Source organism: Hemicordylus capensis, chromosome 4 (assembly GCF_027244095.1).
Source record: "Hemicordylus capensis ecotype Gifberg chromosome 4, rHemCap1.1.pri, whole genome shotgun sequence".
Taxonomy (NCBI): domain Eukaryota; kingdom Metazoa; phylum Chordata; class Lepidosauria; order Squamata; family Cordylidae; genus Hemicordylus; species Hemicordylus capensis.
The window spans coordinates 320,623,950-320,642,420 of NC_069660.1; the positions used below are offsets into that span (position 1 = coordinate 320,623,950).

The 18,471-nt window shown below is 51.6% G+C and overlaps 1 protein-coding gene across 9 annotated transcripts in view; it reads right to left on the reverse strand.

The window, feature by feature from the left end:
* TMEM249 (transmembrane protein 249) overlaps window positions 1-14,064 on the reverse strand; it is an 85,310-nt gene extending 71,246 nt beyond the window's left edge. For 4 of the 9 annotated variants that reach the window (XM_053249317.1, XM_053249309.1, XM_053249313.1 and 1 more), the window contains exons 1-4: window positions 13,598-14,064; window positions 12,172-12,272; window positions 11,402-11,597; window positions 10,683-10,768 (exon numbers count right to left, since the gene is read on the reverse strand). In XM_053249317.1, coding sequence (XP_053105292.1) covers window positions 10,683-10,768; window positions 11,402-11,597; window positions 12,172-12,272; window positions 13,598-13,730 — 516 coding nt within the window. In that variant the 5' untranslated portion in view covers window positions 13,731-14,064. The other 5 variants (XM_053249310.1, XM_053249312.1, XM_053249318.1 and 2 more) reach the window with 4 other exon arrangements.
* Window positions 14,065-18,471: the final 4,407 nt, after the last annotated feature.

Consider the following 18,471-nt stretch of genomic DNA (forward strand, 5'->3'; position numbering starts at 1 on the left):
CCGGGCAGGGAGCTCCACGGGCAGAGAGGGTGCCACCCCCCAGAATGCCCAGCTCGTTAGGGACATGGGAAGCTGCCATATATGGAGTCGGACCCTTGGTCCATCAGCCTGTCGGAGGCGTGCTGCCTCGAGAGCATCATCACGGCTTTGGCAGGCATGCAAGTAGCAAGCCAGGTTAATATTGTTAAGACTTCCTGTTGGTGTATGTAACTCTAGGACAGGGTTTCTCAACGTGTGGGTCCCCAGATGTTATTGAACTTCAACTCCCATGATCCCCAGCCTCAGTGGCCTTTGGTTGGGAATTATGGAAGTCCAATTACATCTGGGGACCCACACGTTGAGAATCACTGCTCTAGGAGAATGACTTAGTCTATGTTATTTGATGAACTAGAAGCCATGCTGATCACGTCAGCAGAGAACGGCTAGTGCTGCCGATTTAGAATCAATGTGTAGGGAAGAGCTGAAGTGGGGCTGTCTCAGTCTGAGAGCCAATGGAAGCCCTGGCTCCTCTTTTGCCTTTGCCTTCTCCCTGCTGATCCTACCGGCGGCAGCAGCGGGGGAAATGCCCTCTCTGGGGAAGAGAGAAAGAGACATAAGAACATCAGATCAGCCCTGCAGGATCAGGCCCAAGGAGGCCCATCTCGTCCAGCACACCATTTCACACAGTGGCCCACCAGATTTCTCTGGGGAGCCCACAGGCAGGAGGTCTGGGCCTGCCCTCTCTCCTCCTGCTGTTGCTCCCCTGCCACTGGGATTGAGAGGCATCCTGCCTCTGAGGCTGGAGGTGGCCCATAGGCACGATCTATCCATTGATAGACTTGTCCTCCACGAATCTGTCTGAGCTGCTTTTAAAGCCATCCAAGCTGGTGGCCATCATCACCACATCCCATAGCAAAGAATTCCACAGATTAATTATGTGCTGTGTGAAAAAGTACTTCTGCTTGCCGGTCCTAAATTTCCCAATCCTCAGTTCCATGGGGTGACCCCTGATTCTAGTGCTATGAGAGAGGGAGAAATATTTCTCTCTGTCCACCCTCTCCACTCCATGCATAATTGTATACACTTCAATCATGTCTCCCCTTAGTTGCCTCTTTTCCAAGGTAAAGAGCCCCAGATGCTGTAGCCTAGCCTCATAAGGAAGGTGTTCCAGGCCCCTGATCATTTTTCAGGGGAGGAAACTTCTCCAAAATGGGGAAGTATGGGGAAACGAAAGCTTAAAGGGAAAAATCAGGAGAGTCATTTCACTCCAGAATGCATGGAGTTTACTCAAAGCCAAAATACTAGAAGCCCAGTTAGACTGTATACCCAAAAGGAGGAAAGGTACCACTAAGTCCAGGAGGTTGCCAACATGACTAACAGGTACCGTCAAGGAAGCCATAAAAGGGAAGAAGACTTCCTTCTGAAATTGGAAGGCCTGTCCAAATGAAGAGAATAGAAAAGAACACAAACTCTGGCAAAAGAAATGCAAGGAGAGGAGAGCTGGTCTTGGGGTAGCAAGCATGACTTGTTCCCATAGCTAAGCAGGGTCTGCCCTGGTTGCATATGAATGGGAGACTAGGAGTGTGAGCACTGCAAGATATTCCCCTCAGGGGATGAAGCCGCTCTGGGAAGAGCAGAAGGTTTCAAGTTCCCTCCCTGGCTTCTCCAAGATAGGGCTGAGAGAGATTCCTGCCTGCAACCTTGGAGAAGCCGCTGCCAGTCTGTGAAGACAATACTGAGCTAGATAGACCAATGGTCTGACTCAGTATATGGCAATTTCCTATGTTCCTAAGGTGACATTAAAGGAAGGCAAAAAGAGAGTCTGAGGAACATTTAGCTAAAAGTATCAAGGGGAATAACAAAAAGATCTTTAAAAACATCAGAAGCAGGAAACCTGCCAGGGAGGCGGTTGGACCATTAGACAACGAAGGAGTGAAAGGGATTGTTAAGGAGGATATGGAGGTTGCAGAGAAGCTAAATGAGTTTTTTGAGTGCATCTTCACAGCAGAGGATACTGAGCATATACCTGTTCCTGAACCAGGCTTTTTAGGGATGGAGGCTAAAGAACTGAGTCAGACAGAAGTGAAAAGAGATGATGTTCTAAACTGTCTGGAAAAACTGAAAACTAACAAATCACCAGGGCTGGATAGCCTCCATCCAAGAGTCCTCAAAGAACTCAAATGTGAAATTGCCAATCTCCTTGCTAAAATATATAACTTATCCCTGAAATCGGGCTCTGTACCGGAGGACTGGAAAGTAGGAAATGTAACACCGATTTTCAAGAAGGGATCCAGGGGCGATCTGGGAAATTACAGGAGAGTTAGCTTAATGTCCATCCCAGGCAAATGATGGAAAGCATCCTCAAGGATAAAATTGTAAAGCACCTAGAAGAACAGGCCCTGCTGGGAGTGAGCCAGCATGGCTTCCGCAAAGAGAAATCTTGCCTCACCAACACTCTTCTTTGAGAGTGTCAACAAGTGTGTGGATCAAGGTGATCCAGTTGACATAGTATACCTGGACTTCAAAAAGCTTTTGACAAAGTTCCTTCTCAAAGACTCCTGAGAAAACTTAGCAGTCATGGGATAAGGGGACAAGTACATGTGTGGACTGCTAACTGGTTGAAGAACAGGAAACAGAGGGTAGGTATAAATGGAGAGTTTTCACAGTGGTGGGAAGTAAGAAGTGGGGTCCCCCAGGGATCTGTATTGGGACCACTGCTTTTTAATTTATTCATAAATGATCTAGAAGCAAGAGTAAGCAGCGAGGTGGCCAAATTTGTAGATGATACCAAACTCTTTTGTTTAGTGAAATCCATAACTGATTGTGAGGAGCTCCCAACGGATCTCTCCAAACTGGGTGAGTGGGCGACAAAATGGCAAATGCAGTTCAATGTTGGCAAGAGTAAAGTGATGCTACATTGGGACAAAAACCCCTAACTTCAAGTATACACTGATGGGATCTGAGCTGTCGGTGACCGACCAGGGGAGGGATCTTGGGGTCGTGGTGGACAGCTCGTTGAAAGTGTCGACTCAATGTGCGGCAGCTGTGAAAAAGGCCAATTCCATGCTAGGGATCATTAAGAAGGGGGTTGAAAATAAAACGGCTAATATTATAATGCCCTTAGACAAAACTATTGTGCAGCCACACTTGGAGTACTGTGTACAATTCTGGTCATCACATCTAAAGAAGGACATTGTAGAACTGGAAAAAGTGCAGAAGAGGACAACCCAAATGATCAGCGGCCTATTGTGTCACCAAGGCGAGCAGCCAGGCGCTTGGGACTGTGCCAGCAAGCTGCGGGAGCTTCTCTTTCCCGCCCTCCCCCCAAGTACCCCCCCACATCCTTGTCTGCCTCAGCACACAGGCTTCTGCTCTCCCAGCCACCCTGCAGCCCCACTGCATTGCCCCAGTTCCACCCCCTCCAGTCCTGACACTTCCCTGCCGCACCCTCACCCACCTGCTCTGAGTCCAAGCAGAGCGTCTGTGCGTGTGCATTGTTTAAGCTTACTCTGGGGGCAGGGCAGCCCAGTCAGAGGGGGGGAAACTATGCAAAACTATGGTGCAGCCACACTTGGAGTACTGCATACAGTTCTTGTCACCACATCTAAAGAAGACACTGTAGAACTGGAGAAGGTGCCGAAGAGGGCAACCAAGATGATCAGGGGCCTAGAGCACCTTCCTTATGAGGCAAGACTACAACACCTGGGGCTTTTTAGTTTAGAAAAAAGATGACTGCGGGGAGACATGATAGAGGTCTATAAAATCATGCATGGTGTGGAGGAAGTGGAGAGAGAGAGATTCTTTTCCCTCTCATGTGACACTAGAACCAGGGGTCATCACATGAAATTGATTGCCGGGAAATTTAGGACCATGGCAAGAAACCCGTGGACAAAAGAAATGATGAATGCAATAAGGAATAATATGTGTGTGTGTTATGAAAAAATGAAAAACCAGCTATCAAAACACATTACAGCAGACAGCCACATCGGTAACACACATGTGAACATGGATAAACATAAGGCCATATAAAATTACAAAATACGCAAAACCATATGTGCAGATGTCTTCGAATGTGGAAATGTAAAGAGTACATACAGAACAAATGATAAATAGAAAGATGCAAAAGAACTTACACAAGAGTGAAAAACCCATGGCTGTGCAGACAGATTTATCAAGGCATGTTACAGCCTGAAAATACACCTAACATGAACGAGCTTGTCCCAGATTAGAAAGGAAGGGAAAAGAATTAACTCAAGAGACGTTACAGCTGTACCTAAAAGCTCAAAGTGCCCTTAAAGGGGAAACAGTATGTACCATGGAAATATTTGCCAAAAGAATAAAGACTTACGTACATGAAAAACAAACTGAATTAAAAATAATATAAAAAATACTGACAGAGATAACACTCTAGAGCAGAACTAGTGAGAAAGATGCAAAAGAACTTACACAAAAGTGAAAAACCCATGGCTGTGCAGAAGGGTTTATCAAGGCATGTTAAAGCCTGAAAAAACACCTAACTGACACGAGCTTGTCCCAGATTATAAGAAAGGGGGGAAATGAACTCAAGAGACATTGCAGCTGTTCCTAAAAGCTCAAACTGCCCATAAAGGGGAAACAGTATGTACCATGGGAATATTTGCCAAGGAAATAGAAAGGTAATTATCGGCTGTGAATCAGCCCTTTACTGTTCCCAAACTCCGAAACAAACATGTGAGCCAAAAACCAAGTATAACGATACCTGCAATAGAGAGCTGAATAATTCAGAAAAAGAAGAAGAAACAAATGAATCCAAAACATGTTAAGCTGTTAACAAAAATAGGAACAAGACTATTTGCCTCTGATGAAGCCTTTCGGCGAAACAGCTATGATCCCGGGGCGGCTGTCATTTGGCCATTCTCCTGGCATGACTCGGCTCCTATCCTCCGCTGTTATCAGCCACCTCAGCGCATGTTGCCTGTTCCGTTTGAAAGTATGCATCATCAGCTGAACTTCAGGCATTTATGACATCTTCCTGAGCACATCGGTCCCTTCCTCTGGATTTGAGTATTTATCATTTGTTCTGTATGTACTCTTTACATTTCCACATTCGAAGACACTTTGGACTCCATTTGGACATCTGCACATATGGTTTTGCATATTTTGTTACTGTATTTTGTAATTTTATATGGCCTTATGTTTATCCATGTTCACATGTGTGTTACCGATGTGGCTGTCTGCTGTAATGTGTGTTGATAGCTGGTTTTTCATTTTTTCATAATACACATATATATTATTTCTTATTGCACTCATCATTTCTTTTGTCCACGGGTTTCTTGCCATTGTTCTTGCTTTTCTATTCCGTGGACCCCGTTTACTTTCTTCTTTAGGAAATTTAGAACCAGCAAACAGAAGTATTTTTTCACATAACGCATAATCAACTTGTGGAATTCTCTGCCACAAGATGTGGTGACAGCCAACAGCCTGGATGGCTTTAAGAGGGGTTTGGATAACTTCATGGAGGAGAGGTCTATCATTGGCTACTAGTTGGAGGGCTGAAGGCCACCTCCAGCCTTAAAGGCAGGATGCCTCTGAGTACCAGTTGCAGGGGAGTAACGGCAGGAGAGAGGGCATGCCCCTTTCAAACTCCTGTCTGTGGCTTCCAGCGGCATCTGGTGGGCCACTGTGCGAAACAGGATGCTGGACTAGATGGGCCTCCCTGGGCCTGATCCAGTAGGACTGTTCTTATGAGGCGCAGGGTATGAATATTCTAATAAATAAGAAGTCAAAATAATCGACATAGCAATACCAGGGGATAGCAGAACAGAAGAAAAAGAAATAGAAAAAATCACCAAAATTCAAAGATCTACAAATTGAAATTGAAAGGCTGTGGCAGAAAAAGACCAAAATAATCCCCGTGGTAATTGGCGCCCTGGGTGCAGTTCCAAAAGACCTTGAAGAGCACCTCAACACCATAGGGGCCACAGAAATCACCATCAGCCAATTACAAAAACCAATTACAGCCAATTACAAAAAGCAGCTTTAATGGGAACAGCCTATATTCTGCGACGATATCTATAACAACAGCAACAACATTGACAATAAAATTCTGGCATCCCAGGTCCTTGGGAAGGACTCGATGTCTGGATAAAACAAACCAGTCAATAACACCTGTCTGACTGTGTAAAATAAAATAATAATAATAATAATAATAATAATAATAAGAAGAAGAAGAAGAAGAAGAAGAAGAAGAAGAAGAAGAAGAAGTAGAAGTAGAGAGGCACTACCTTGGCGTGGTTGTGGGGCTTGTGTGTTCTGAGGACGGTGAGAGCTATGCCAGAGGTCCAACCATACTGGATAGGTCTCACCAGAGGAGCCAGACAAAGAGTGCCTCTCCCATCAACAATATGGTGAGATGTAACTTTAATAAATCTATACTGGATCGGTCATTGCCCAGGTCAACAAGGACCGCGCCAGGTGCCGGAGAGCCTGGACATCTGGTGGCAAGTGGGCAACAGGACTCAGGATCTTCAGTTGAGCAACCAGGGCTGAAGACAACAAAGTTACTGGAAGAAACGTCGCTTAACCGAAAAAAATATACGAAAAATGCCAACAAGGAAATAATGATCTGCTATTACAAGTTTAGTCCAACTAGAAGAGGTTATTTAAAAAGAATGTACCAAATTTGGAAAAAGAACCATCCAGATACAGAAATAACAGAACAAAGGCTAGCAGACCAGAGAAGATTCATAATAAGAAATAAAGTATTCACAGGAGTTGAGCTGGAAGAACTGCAAAGAGCAACACAGGCTCAAGATATGGAAGAAGAATTACCACCAACTGAAGAAGTTGCTCAGGCGCAGGTGGAGGAGGTGTCGGAAATCGAGGATGCCACTGTTGCTGAACTGTTTCAAAATCAAAACCAGGCAACCGCCCCTTTGCCTTCACCTCAAAAACCCAAATGCCATTTAACAGAAAAGCAACAAGAACTAAAGCAAAAAATAACTGAGCACATGAATCAAACAACCACCAGAGTTCGACTTCCAGCTCTAAAAACAGTTGCCAAAAAACAACTTGCTCAGGCATTAAAAGATGTCAATGCTGCACTTGCAGAAACAACAACCAATAATTTGCAAGAAACAAACCAACTAATGTACAGTGCAGCAACAATAACAACACAAGAGCTCGGATATAAGATCAGTGGACCTGTAAAAAAAGAAAGCAGTACATCACCTAAATGGAAGATTAGATTAGAAAATAAAATATTCAGGCTTAGATCAGATGCTAGTAAATTGAAAGATATGAAAGACAAGAAGCTGAAGAATGAAAACACCAAACAGTATCTGATCCAAAAATACCACCAAGATTCAAGGAAAATTAGAGAAGTCCTGGAAATAATAAAGCAGCAAATAACAGCAGTGTCAAAGATTAGCAGATATGAAGCCAGAATTACACAACACAGGCAGACTCTCCAATTCCAGTCGAATCAGAGACGTTTCTACCAAAGTATAGAAGGAGAAACTGCAAGAAACGTAGAAACACCAAATAAAGAAGAAACAGTGCAATTCTGGGGGAAATTATGGGACAATCCAATATATTATAATAAAAAAGCAGGCTGGATGAAAGAGGTCAAAAAAGGTAACCAACAAATGCAAGATCTAATAATAACACCAGAATTAATAAGTGAAAGAGCAAAGAAAATTAAAAATTGGACTGTGCCAGGCGACGATGAACTGCATGGCTTTTGGCTTAAACACCTAACAAGCCTTCATAAACAACTATCAAAACAGTTCAATCACATTATGAAAGGCGGTGATATTGAACAATGGCTAACAACTGGGAAAACTCATCTCATCATGAAAGACCCAACAAAAGGTGCAGTTCCAAGTAATTATAGACCGATAACCTGCCTGCCAACCATGTTCAAATTATTAACTGGAATAATAGCAGATGAAGTGATGCAACACTTATTAACTAACAAACAGCTTCCAGCTGAACAGAAAGGAAATTGCCCAAACACCAGAGGCACAAAAGACCAGCTGCTGATTGACAAAATGATTTTAGAAAACTGCAAGAGAAGAAAAACAAATCTAAGTGTTGCATGGATTGACTACAAGAAAGCCTTCGATTCATTGCCTCACACATGGATACTAAAATGTTTAGAAACAACTGGTGTCAGCACAAAACATTCAGATATTTATAAAAAAAGCAATGAGCATGTGGAGTACACAGTTAACAATCAATGGTGAGACACTTGGACAGGTTAGCATTAGAAGAGGTATTTTCCAAGGGGACTCACTATCCCCTCTGTTGTTTGTAATCGCCATGACTCCACTTTCACAAATACTAAACAAAACAGGCCTCGGATACCAAACATCTAAAACATCAAGTAAAATCAACCATCTGCTGTACATGGACGATCTGAAGTTGTATGGAAAGTCCCAGTCAGAAATCGAATCACTGCTAAACACTGACCGTATATTCAGTAGCGATATAGCAATGGAGTTTGGACTAGACAAGTGTGCTGCGTTAATAATGAACAGAGGGAAAATAAGAAAAACAGAAGGAATAGAACTGCCCAATGGAAGCAAGATCAAGAACCTGGAAGAGAAAGAACATGACAAATACTTGGGCATTCTCCAGGCTGATAACATCGCACACGCTGAAGTTAAAAGAAAAATTGGAAGTGAATACATCAGGAGAGTTAGAAAAATCCTCAAGTCCAAACTCAATGGCGGGAACACCATACAAGCCATAAACACCTGGGCTATACCTGTTATCAGATACACTGCAGGAATAATAGACTGGACCCAGGCAAAGCTAGAGACGCTAGATCGTAAGACCAGGAAAATCATGACCATCAATCATGTTCTGCACCCCCACAGTGATGTCGATAGGCTATACCTCCCTCGCAGCTCAGGTGGAAGAGGAATGCTACAAGTCCATCAAATAGTAGAGGAGGAGAAAAGAGGCCTTGAAGAATATCTCAAAGACAGTGAAGAAGATGCACTTAAAATGGTCAAGAACGAGAAACTATTCAACACCAATGAAAAAAAGCAGGTCTACAAGAAAGAACAAGTCAAGAACCGAGCAGAAAAATGGAAAAACAAGCCCCTGCATGGTCAATATTTGCACAATATAAGTGGAAAATCAGACATCACCAAGACCTGGCAATGGCTTAAGAATGGCAACTTGAAGAAAGAAACAGAGGGTTTAATACTGGCTGTGCAAGAACAGGCACTAAGAACAAATGCAATAAGAGCAAAAGTCGAAAAATCAACAACAAACAGCAAGTGCCGCCTTTGTAAAGAAGCAGATGAAACAGTGGACTACCTAATCAGCTGTTGTAAAAAGATTGCACAGACTGACTACAAACAAAGGCATGACAAGGTAGCAGGGATGATACACTGGAACATCTGCAAAAAATACAAGCTACCTGTAGCCAAAAATTGGTGGGACCATACAATTGAAAAAGTGGTAGAAAATGAAGATGTAAGAATATTATGGGACTTCCGACTACAAACAGACCAACATCTGCCACACAATACACCAGATATAACTGTAGTTGAGAAGAAAGAAAAACAAGTCAAAATAATCGACATAGCACTACCAGGGGATAGCAGAATAGAAGAAAAAGAAATAGAAAAAAAAAATCACAAAATACAAAGATCTACAAATTGAAATTGAAAGGCTGTGGCAGAAGAAGACCAAAAGAATCCCAGTGGTAATTGGCACCCTGGGTGCAGTTCCAAAAGACCTTGAAGAGCACCTCAACACCATCGGGGCCACAGAAATCACCATCAGCCAGTTACAAAAAGCAGCTTTACTTGGAACAGCCTGTATTCTGCGACGATATCTATAACAATTGACAATAAAATTCTGGCATCCCCGGTCCTTGGGAAGGACTCGATGTCTGGATAAAACAAACCAGTCAATAACACCTGTCTGACTGTGTAAACAAGAAATACTAATAACAACAACAACAATGGAGTGATTTGTTAAAAACCAGCATGGATTTGTCAATAAATCACGTCGGACTCATCTCTTATTTTGAGCACGTTACTAACTTAGTAGATTGGGGGATGCTGTGGAGCAGGAGGGGCTCATCATCATCCTCACGGAGCTGGGGTGAGGACGCCAAAGGAGGCGGCTCAGTTTCCCCCCCCCCCGCTCTCCTGCCCTGGCTGACAGCTGTGCTGCCTGCAGGCTGGCTAACCATGCAGCTCTACCTGACTAATGGCCAGCCTGCAGGCTGCACAGCTCTTGGTGGGGCTGGAGAGAGAGGAGCAACCTGAGCTGCCTCCTTTGGCGCACACGTGCACACACCCCTCCCCGCTCGTTAGGACGAGGCACTGCTGCTGTCCACGTAATGTACTATCCCCCCAAACAACAGACAAATTTCCCCTTGAGATTTTGCTTAGCAAACTGGTCAGTTGTGAGCTTGATAACAATACTGACTGGTAGCTTCACAGCTTGTCCGAAAATCATGCTCGAAGAGCAGCCAGCCACAGCCCCTTATCACCACGGGGGCTGGGGGGCTTGAGCAGGGGGCTGCAGGGCTCTGTCCAGGGCCCAGGATAGGGCAGGATAACATTCAAAATGACCTTTTGACAGCACGGGAAACTGGGATGAAACTAGCATCGTGAACTGCACTCCGGCGGGGAGGGGGAGGGGGGCACACAAGGCAGCCTCTTCCCACAGGGGCCCAGAAAGAGCTCCACTCTCACCTGATACTTGTTCGAAAGGTCAGCCAAGGTGAGCATCTCCAGGTGGTATCCGTTGATGATGAGGCTGAAGAAAAGCTTCCCGTGGGCTGGAAGGAGGCGGAGAGACGGGGCTCTGAATACTGCTGTGGCTTTCATGGGCGAACGTTTTCCTGGAGGGGCTCGGTCAATGCGGGCCCAGGGAACTCCTCACTGGGTATACGCTTGGTGGGGCTTGCCTCAGAAGCAGGCTCCTTGGAAATGTCCATTGGCCCCAAGCCGAGTGGCCAGATGGCTAACTGGGTCCGGCTGAACAGACCCCGAAGCGTGCATGTCAGTCCTGAAATAACCGGACTAGCTACTGGTCTGTTTCAAAGCACAATTCAAGGGGCTGGTCCACATTGATTTGCCAGGTGGAGGGGAGCGCCTCTCAACTTCTCTGCTGCAAATCTGCTGAGGAAGCAGCTGCTGCAGCTCTGCAGGGGTTGTGCGCACCCCACCCTGGGGACATGGTCCTCTTATTCACACACACACCCCGGAGTCAGAGAGGAGCCAGAGTAGGAGCAGCCAAGAAGCAGCCAGGGACACACTCAGAGCAGTGCAGACGAGGGAGCTGCAGGGAAGGATTTGTGCTGAGCTGAACAGGCCAGGGAGGAGAGCCAGGGCAGGAGGGGATGGCCGGGAGGAGCCTCTCCCCAGAGGAGGAGGAGGAGGAGGAAGGCCCAGCCTCTTCCAGCACTGACCGTCACTCTGGGGCATCAGGCGCACGTAGATCTGGTGCAAAGGACTCTCGTGCCAGAGGCGGCCCTTGATGTAGAACTGGTAGACCCCCTTGACGTGGTTGATGATCAGCCTGCGCTTGTTCATGCTGCTGAGGATCAGCCACACTCCCATCAACATGCCAAAGAAGAGCCCAGCAGAGAGGTCTTGGGTCCTCTGCTGTGGGGAGGAGGAGGAGGAGGAGGAGGAGGGGACAGACAGTCAGGGCCGGAGCAGGGTCAGCAGGGGAGTGGTGCCCAGAGCAGGAGCCCAAGAGAGCCCGGTCCGCCTGGGAGTGGCAGCAGCCAGCCTGCAGCCTCTGGGACTTGGCCTCCCCACAGGGCCAGGCAAGGGGAGAGTGACTTCTCCGGGTGGCCCCGCATGACCCCACCTGGCTCCCTGGCAAGATCTGCAAGGAGGGCTGGGAAAGGTCCCTCCTCCCTGTGCCCTGCCTCTCAGGATGCTCGCCTCGGGCAGTGGGGCTTGGGGCTTTCTAGCTGCTGCAGCCCCTCAGTCACTGCCACCCTCTGCCTTGCCTGCCCACAGACGGGGCCATCGCCAAGAAGGCCCTCTGCTTCCCACTGGCCTCCCATGGTGGTGGGGGAGCACTCGAAGGAGGACCTCCCCAGGCCCGCTGCAGTGCTGAGGGCTGCACAGGCAGGTTGCTGCAGCCATTGTGGGAGGTCAGACAGGGAAGCACTTGCGAGCCAGGGTGGCCAGGGATGGGGAGGAGTCCAGCCTCCTGCTCGCTCACCTCGCTTGCGGTGTAGAAGTAGGCGATGGTCAAGGCCAGAAACACCAGAAACACCAGCAGCCCCTTCCACAGACTCTCCTTATAATACTCCATCACAAACACTGCAGGGAGGCCAGAGGCGTAACTAGGGAAAACGGCGCCCGGGGCAAGCACTGAAATGGCGCCCCCCTGCCCCCCCCCACATACTACATTATACTTAGGTTTTTCCTCACAAGCGCCCGCCGCCGCTGCCAATTCTCGGGCGGCGCAGAAAGGACCTCTTGTGGGGGAGGGGGCGCCGACGCGCTCCCTTGACTGCTGCAGCGCTGCTGCACTGAGCAGGAAACATTTGTATTAACAAAAAAATCTTTAAAAAAATTAAAAAAAATTTTTTCGTCATGGCGGCGCCCCCCACGTGACCAGAAAAGATGGCGCCCGGGGCACGTGCCCCCCCTGCCCCCCCTATAGTTACGCCTCTGAGGGAGGCAGGCAGGCAGGCAGGGGCTTGTTGGTTTGCCCGCGGGCTTCCATGGCGCTGCACAGCGAGGAGGGGCCAGAGGCAACCCCCAGGGCTGACCCGGGTGCCCCACAGCGCCTCCCCCCGCTTGCTACAGCCCCACGCCTCCTGCACGCCCCCCGGCGGGGCTACTACATTTGCGGGACGGGACAGCAGCACCGTACAGACGCCGCCGCCGCCGCCGGGAGGGTGAACAAGGGCTGCTCGCTGGCCAGGGCCGGAGCAGAGGCGCCCCCCGCCGGAGCCCCCCGCCGCCGCCTCCGCAGTCGGTGGCGTCCAGCTCTGCCTTGCCAGGCTTGCTTGCGTCGACCGCGCCGGGCTCCCTCCTAAGGGCCGTCTGCGGGAGAGGCGAGCCCTCTGCTGCTCCGCTCCCCACCCCTAGCAAGCCAAGCCTGCCCCTTCCATATCAGAGGCCGGCCAAGGTCAGGAATGTGGGGAGGACGACGACCCCCCCCCCTCGCCGGCTGCCGGGTCTCCCGCGGGGGGAGCCCAGCCTGGCCTCCCCGCCTGCGCCCCGCCACGGCCGCCGACGGAGACGGGAGCCTCTGGCTGCTGGGCCCGGAGATGCCAGATGCCCCCCGCCCCAGCAACCTCCTTGGGGGGCGGCTGTCCCGACCCCAGGTCTCCATCCCGCGGGATGCTGGGCGGCAGCGGGGCTGGGGCTGTTGGCGCCCCCCCCCCCCCGCCGCCGAAGCTTTGGCCGGGATCTGCTCGCAAGGCGGCGGCGGCGGCGGCTGCAGCCGGGGCGGGAGCCCTCACCCCCCAGAGGGGCCCGACGCAGCAGCAGCTCCGGGGAGCGGGGCTCTTGCAACCCACTGCTGCGCCCTGGAAGGTCCCGGCCCGGGGCACGAGGAGGGAGCCCCAGCCAGCCTCCCCGCCCTGGGCCCCCGGCGGCGGCAGCAGCCGCCTCCGCCGCCGCCGCCTCCTCACCGTTGGGCTGCTGCACCTGGAAGGGGAAGTGCTTGTTCTGCTGGAACTTGTTGCTCAGGGTCTTCTCCACATTCCAGAAGCTGCACTGCCAGAGCACCAGCGGCGCGCCCCGGCCCCGGAACCACTGCATCATGATGGCCGAGACGGGCGGCGGCTCCTCTTTCTCGGTCCCAAAAGGGAATGGCTGGAGGGGGGAGAGCTGCGGGCCATGAGGAGAAAGGAGGTCCGGCAGCAGCAGCAGCAGTCTCCGGGCGGGCGGGGGGGGGGCAGAGCTGTGCCAGGAAGTCGTCCCCCCCCGGGGAGGGTGATGGGCCGCAGCCCTGCGTGCGGGGAGATGCAGCTCCGGAAGGCAAGCCTATGGGGGCATGCGCGGTGGAGACGGCCAGGAGGGGCAGCCCCCCCCCCGACCACTCGGCCTCTGCTCGGACCCCCCCTGGGTGAGGTCGACGGAGCGCCTCCGGCTTCCTCCGCTCACCTGAGAGACCTTCTCGCGCGCCCTGCCCCGCTCCGCCCCGCCCCGCCCCGCCCCGCTTGACGCCCGCAGCGTTGCCCGTCGGCTCTCGGTCTCTCAGGGCTCTTCCCTCCACACGCCGCTGCCCTTCGAGCCTGCGCTGCCCCCTCCGCTGCGGCTGGGGTGGTAGGCGAGGAGGACTCGAGCCCTTCCGAGGCCAACGCTGGGGTGGGGCGGGCGGGCGAGCGAGCGGGCGAGGGGCTTCTCCTCCCTCCCCCTGGCTGGCTCCCCTCACGCCCAGCCACAAGGAGGGAGACCCCGGCCGGCAGGGAGCTCCTCCGCGGCTGGGTTTCTGCTTCGCAGGGACAAGAGGGTGCCCCTTTCCCCGCCTGCCCTCTCCTCTGACCTGGGTCATGCTTTGGTGGCTTCCCCTGCCTGCTCTTTGCTGCTTCCAGTTGTTTCTTTCATGTTCAGAACAGCAACAGTCATGGTGGCCAGCAGCAGATCCAGGGCACGTGTGGGGTGAGAGCACTGCCCCAACTTTGCGACCCATTGCCCCCCCTGCTCACCAAACTCACTGGGGCCAGGAACGCTCCTCCGAGGGAGCAGGCAGGGAGCCCCGAAAGGAGGCACAGCTGCTTCTGCTCCCAGGGCAGCCTTTGCTCCTGTGTCTCCCATCCTGCCCACGGCCAGGGGCATAGCGTGCCTTGGACAAGCAGGGACACATGTCCCTGGGCCCAGAGGAGCGGGGGTCCCTAAGGAGGCCCTCCTGCCACCCCACCTGCCCCACCACCATTTCTTATCGGTTGGTCTCCAGGGAGGTGAACCAAGTGAGGTAGCTCCCCGCACACCATGGTGGCGGCAAGTGCTTCACATGCGCAATGGGGGGGGGCTGCCCAGATTTTGTCCCCTGGCCTCCGTGGGTCTCGCTACGCCCCTGTCCACAGCCCCAAGCATTCACAAGAGCCATGCTGCCTGCAGGCTGTGTGGTTAACTGCACCGCTCTACCTGATGAATGGCCAGCCTGCAGGGCAAGAGAAAGAGGAGCAAATGGAGCTCCAGGGAAGCAGAGGCAGCTGTGCCTCCTTTGGCCCCCCAGCCCCGCTCCTTAGGACGAGCCACTCCTGTGGGGCACCACAGAGAAAGCAAGTGCATGCCAGTGCCCCCTGCAGTCTCTCCTGAAGTAGCACCATGGGAAACGGTGAGCTGGAGAGGAGCTCCGTAACTGGGCATGCATCTGTGGGCTCCCCAGTGCCAGCACCCACATGATGCTGCGGACGTGTGCACAAACCACAAGGACTTCTGCTCAAAACTATGCTGGCCCTAGAGGAGGACCCCAGAAAAACACAAGCCCTGGAGTCTAGTCCCCTGAGAAAGCCCACTGGCTCCTGGGCCCCTGGCTTCCCAATGCTCTGGAATCACGGCCAGTTCTTCTGGCTGCTTCATCGCCCTTGATCCGTCTTAGCCATGCACATTGGCAGGCAAAGCGCCCTCACCTCTTCACAGATATCGCCACCCAAAGTAGTAAGTGGACCCTGGCAGCACTCTGGGAAGGCAGAGCTCAGCAGTCGCCAAAGGAACCAGCAGATGTTGGACCATCGCAGGATGGGCTCCGTAGCAACTACAGACATCAGAACCCCTCATCCCCATGGAAACGGGGAACGTACCAGAGACAAGATCACAGCGGGCTTGGGGGTAAGGAGGACTCTAGAAGCGCCAGCTGGGGAGACGCCATCATTTGAGGAGAGCTCCGGGCGCCCCTGCCAAGGCAGGTGGCTGGCTACCCGGGGGAGGCCTTTTCGGTGGGGGCACCCCGTTTTTGGAACAGCCTCCCCCCATGAGGCTCGCCTGGCACCATCACTTTGTTATTCAGTTGTTAAGAGAACAATCCAAGTCAAGCTGAAACAGTAACAAATGCAATTCTTCCCACAGAAGCCAGGCAAGGGAAACAGAAGCAAGAACTTTTGTGTTGCAGCTTACGAGGCGAGAACATAGGAAACTGCCATATACTGAGTCAGACCACTGGTCTATCTAGCTCAGTATGGTCTTCACAGACTGGCAGCGGCTTCTCCAAGGTTGCAGGGAGTCTCAGCCCTATCTTGGAGATGCTGCCAGGGAGGGAACTTGGAACCTGTAGATGCTCTTTCCGGAGCGGCTTCATCCCCTGCTGAGGGGAATATCTTGCAGCACTCACACATCAAGTCTCCCATTCAGATGCAACCTGGCCGGCCCTGCTTAGCTATGGGGACAAGTCATGCTTGCAACCACAAGACCAGCTCTCCTTGAGAAGCCCGAGAGGGAAGATGATCTCCTGCCTATTTTAACGGACACCATCCGCCTGCCTCAGAATGCCTCGCAGAGCTCTGGGTTCCTCCACGGAGCTACTGAGCAGGCACAGGAGACCCAGCTGGGAGGGGACGTGGACCCCCTCAGAGATCAGTTTGTTATGGGGCGGCTAACAAAAAGGGTTATAATTCATTTGGATTCTAGGCTGGGCAGAAAGACCTAGGCAGCAGGGGCAAAGCAAGTTTGGAGTGGGCCCAGAGACAAGATTTTAAAATGGGCCCCCCCACTCACTGAAGATTTATATAGATACAGATACACACACACACACACACACACACACACACCAATGTGCCACAATAGAACATCATCCTAAATTATTTTTTTTAAGGTTTTGTAAATTGTGGACTATTAATTATTATTATTATTTATTCGGACAATTCAAGTCACTTAATGGTACTAGAGAAAGACATGCTGTTCTGGTAGCTCCAGGTCTTAACACTCACATCCATTTCGGAGGATGAATACAACTGAAGAAAGTCCGGGCGGGTGAGCGGCTGGGGGAGTCAGTCATGTGACTTGCCTCTGGAGGGCCCCCCAAGGCAGTGGGCCCCCAGACAACAGTCTCCCCTTGCCCTATGATAGTTACGCCCCTGATATGCAGTGTGTTGCTGGTCCATTGCACAGACTTCCCAAGAGCTTGAGGGCTCCACCCTAGCCCCCCCCCCACCCCACGATGGAGGAGTCCCTCTCACCACCAGCTGCCTTAAAGCCCTGCTGGAGACTCTGCCTTCTGAGGAGAGAGCGAATGGGCAGCTGAGGCGGGGGCGAGGTGCTCCACAGCAGGGCTTCCTCAGTGGGGGCTCCAGTACTCCATAGAACCTGAGGCGACATAGTGAGGCTTGCCGAAGCCCACGTGTTCAGGAACAAATGCAAAGTGCTTGCTTTCACTTGGGGAAGGAGTCGGGGACCTCTTCTACTGCTACTACACAGACTTATATTCTGCTTTTCAACCAAACTTTTCAAGGCGCTTTACACAGACATTAAAAAATGGTTCCCTGTCCCGATGCTTATGAAGCTGCCATGTACTGAGTCAGACTATAGGTCCCTCTCGCTCAGTCTTGCCTACAGGCAGGAGTCTCTCTCAGCCCTGTCTTGCAGACGCCGCCAGGGAGGGAACTGGAAACCAAGATGCTCTTCCCAGAGCGGCTCCATCCCCTGCTGAGGGGAATCTCTTTCAGTGCTCACACATGGAGTCTCCCATTCATATACAGCCAGGGCAGATCCTGCTTAGCTAAGGGGACAAGTCCTGCTTGCAACCACCAGCCCCTCTTAGCAGCCGTCTTCACATCCAGAACTGTTTGACTCAGCTCTGCTGCCCTTTGCTGTGCCTGCTGTCCTCCCCCCCTGGGACTCCTGTGGTTATAGTCACGCTGAGAGTTGGCTGCCTGAAGCTTCAGGGGAGGCAGAAAAAAGCCACAAAACTGTGGCAGCCGTTTGTTCTTGCTGCTGCTTTTCCATCTTGGCAGGCGAGGAAGTGTTTCAAAGCAAAAAAGGCCTTCTCGAGACCACAATGGCTCAGTCCTGAACCTGCAGGGGGAAGAGAGGCAGCCCCGGAACGAATGGCTTCTAGAATGGCGCTCAGGCCCCCCGAGAGAGACTCAAGGGGAGCACACGAGGGCTAGCCCTAGCCTGTGGCCAGGAGAGACCAGGCGAGGTGCCCGAGGGCCTATCTGTTGGTACAGAGAGCACCTGGGGTCCACCACCAAGTGGCCAGAGGGCCCTTTCTTGCCACAGGGCGGGCTTTCCTCTCTTCAGAACCCCCAACCCCTTCTTTAAACAGAGTAGACCTCTTGGGTTTCTGCAAGGAGAGTGCTGATCTGGCCTGGCTCGCACAGAACCCCGTCAGCATCCTCCCATTCTCCGGAGCGGTGGGGTCAGAGGAGCAGCACGTCTCCCCAAGAGACCTCAGCGGCTTGCCCCGTCCATGAGTGGGCAAAGCTGGAATAGGCTGCTTAGCACAGAGCGGCCAGAGCCAAAGACCCCCCCTCCCCCCCGGCTGGTGTGGTCTGCTGACTGGGGGGATTCCTGCTGGCACTGACCAGCGCGGCTTCCAGGCGGAGGCTTGGCCCTGGAGGGA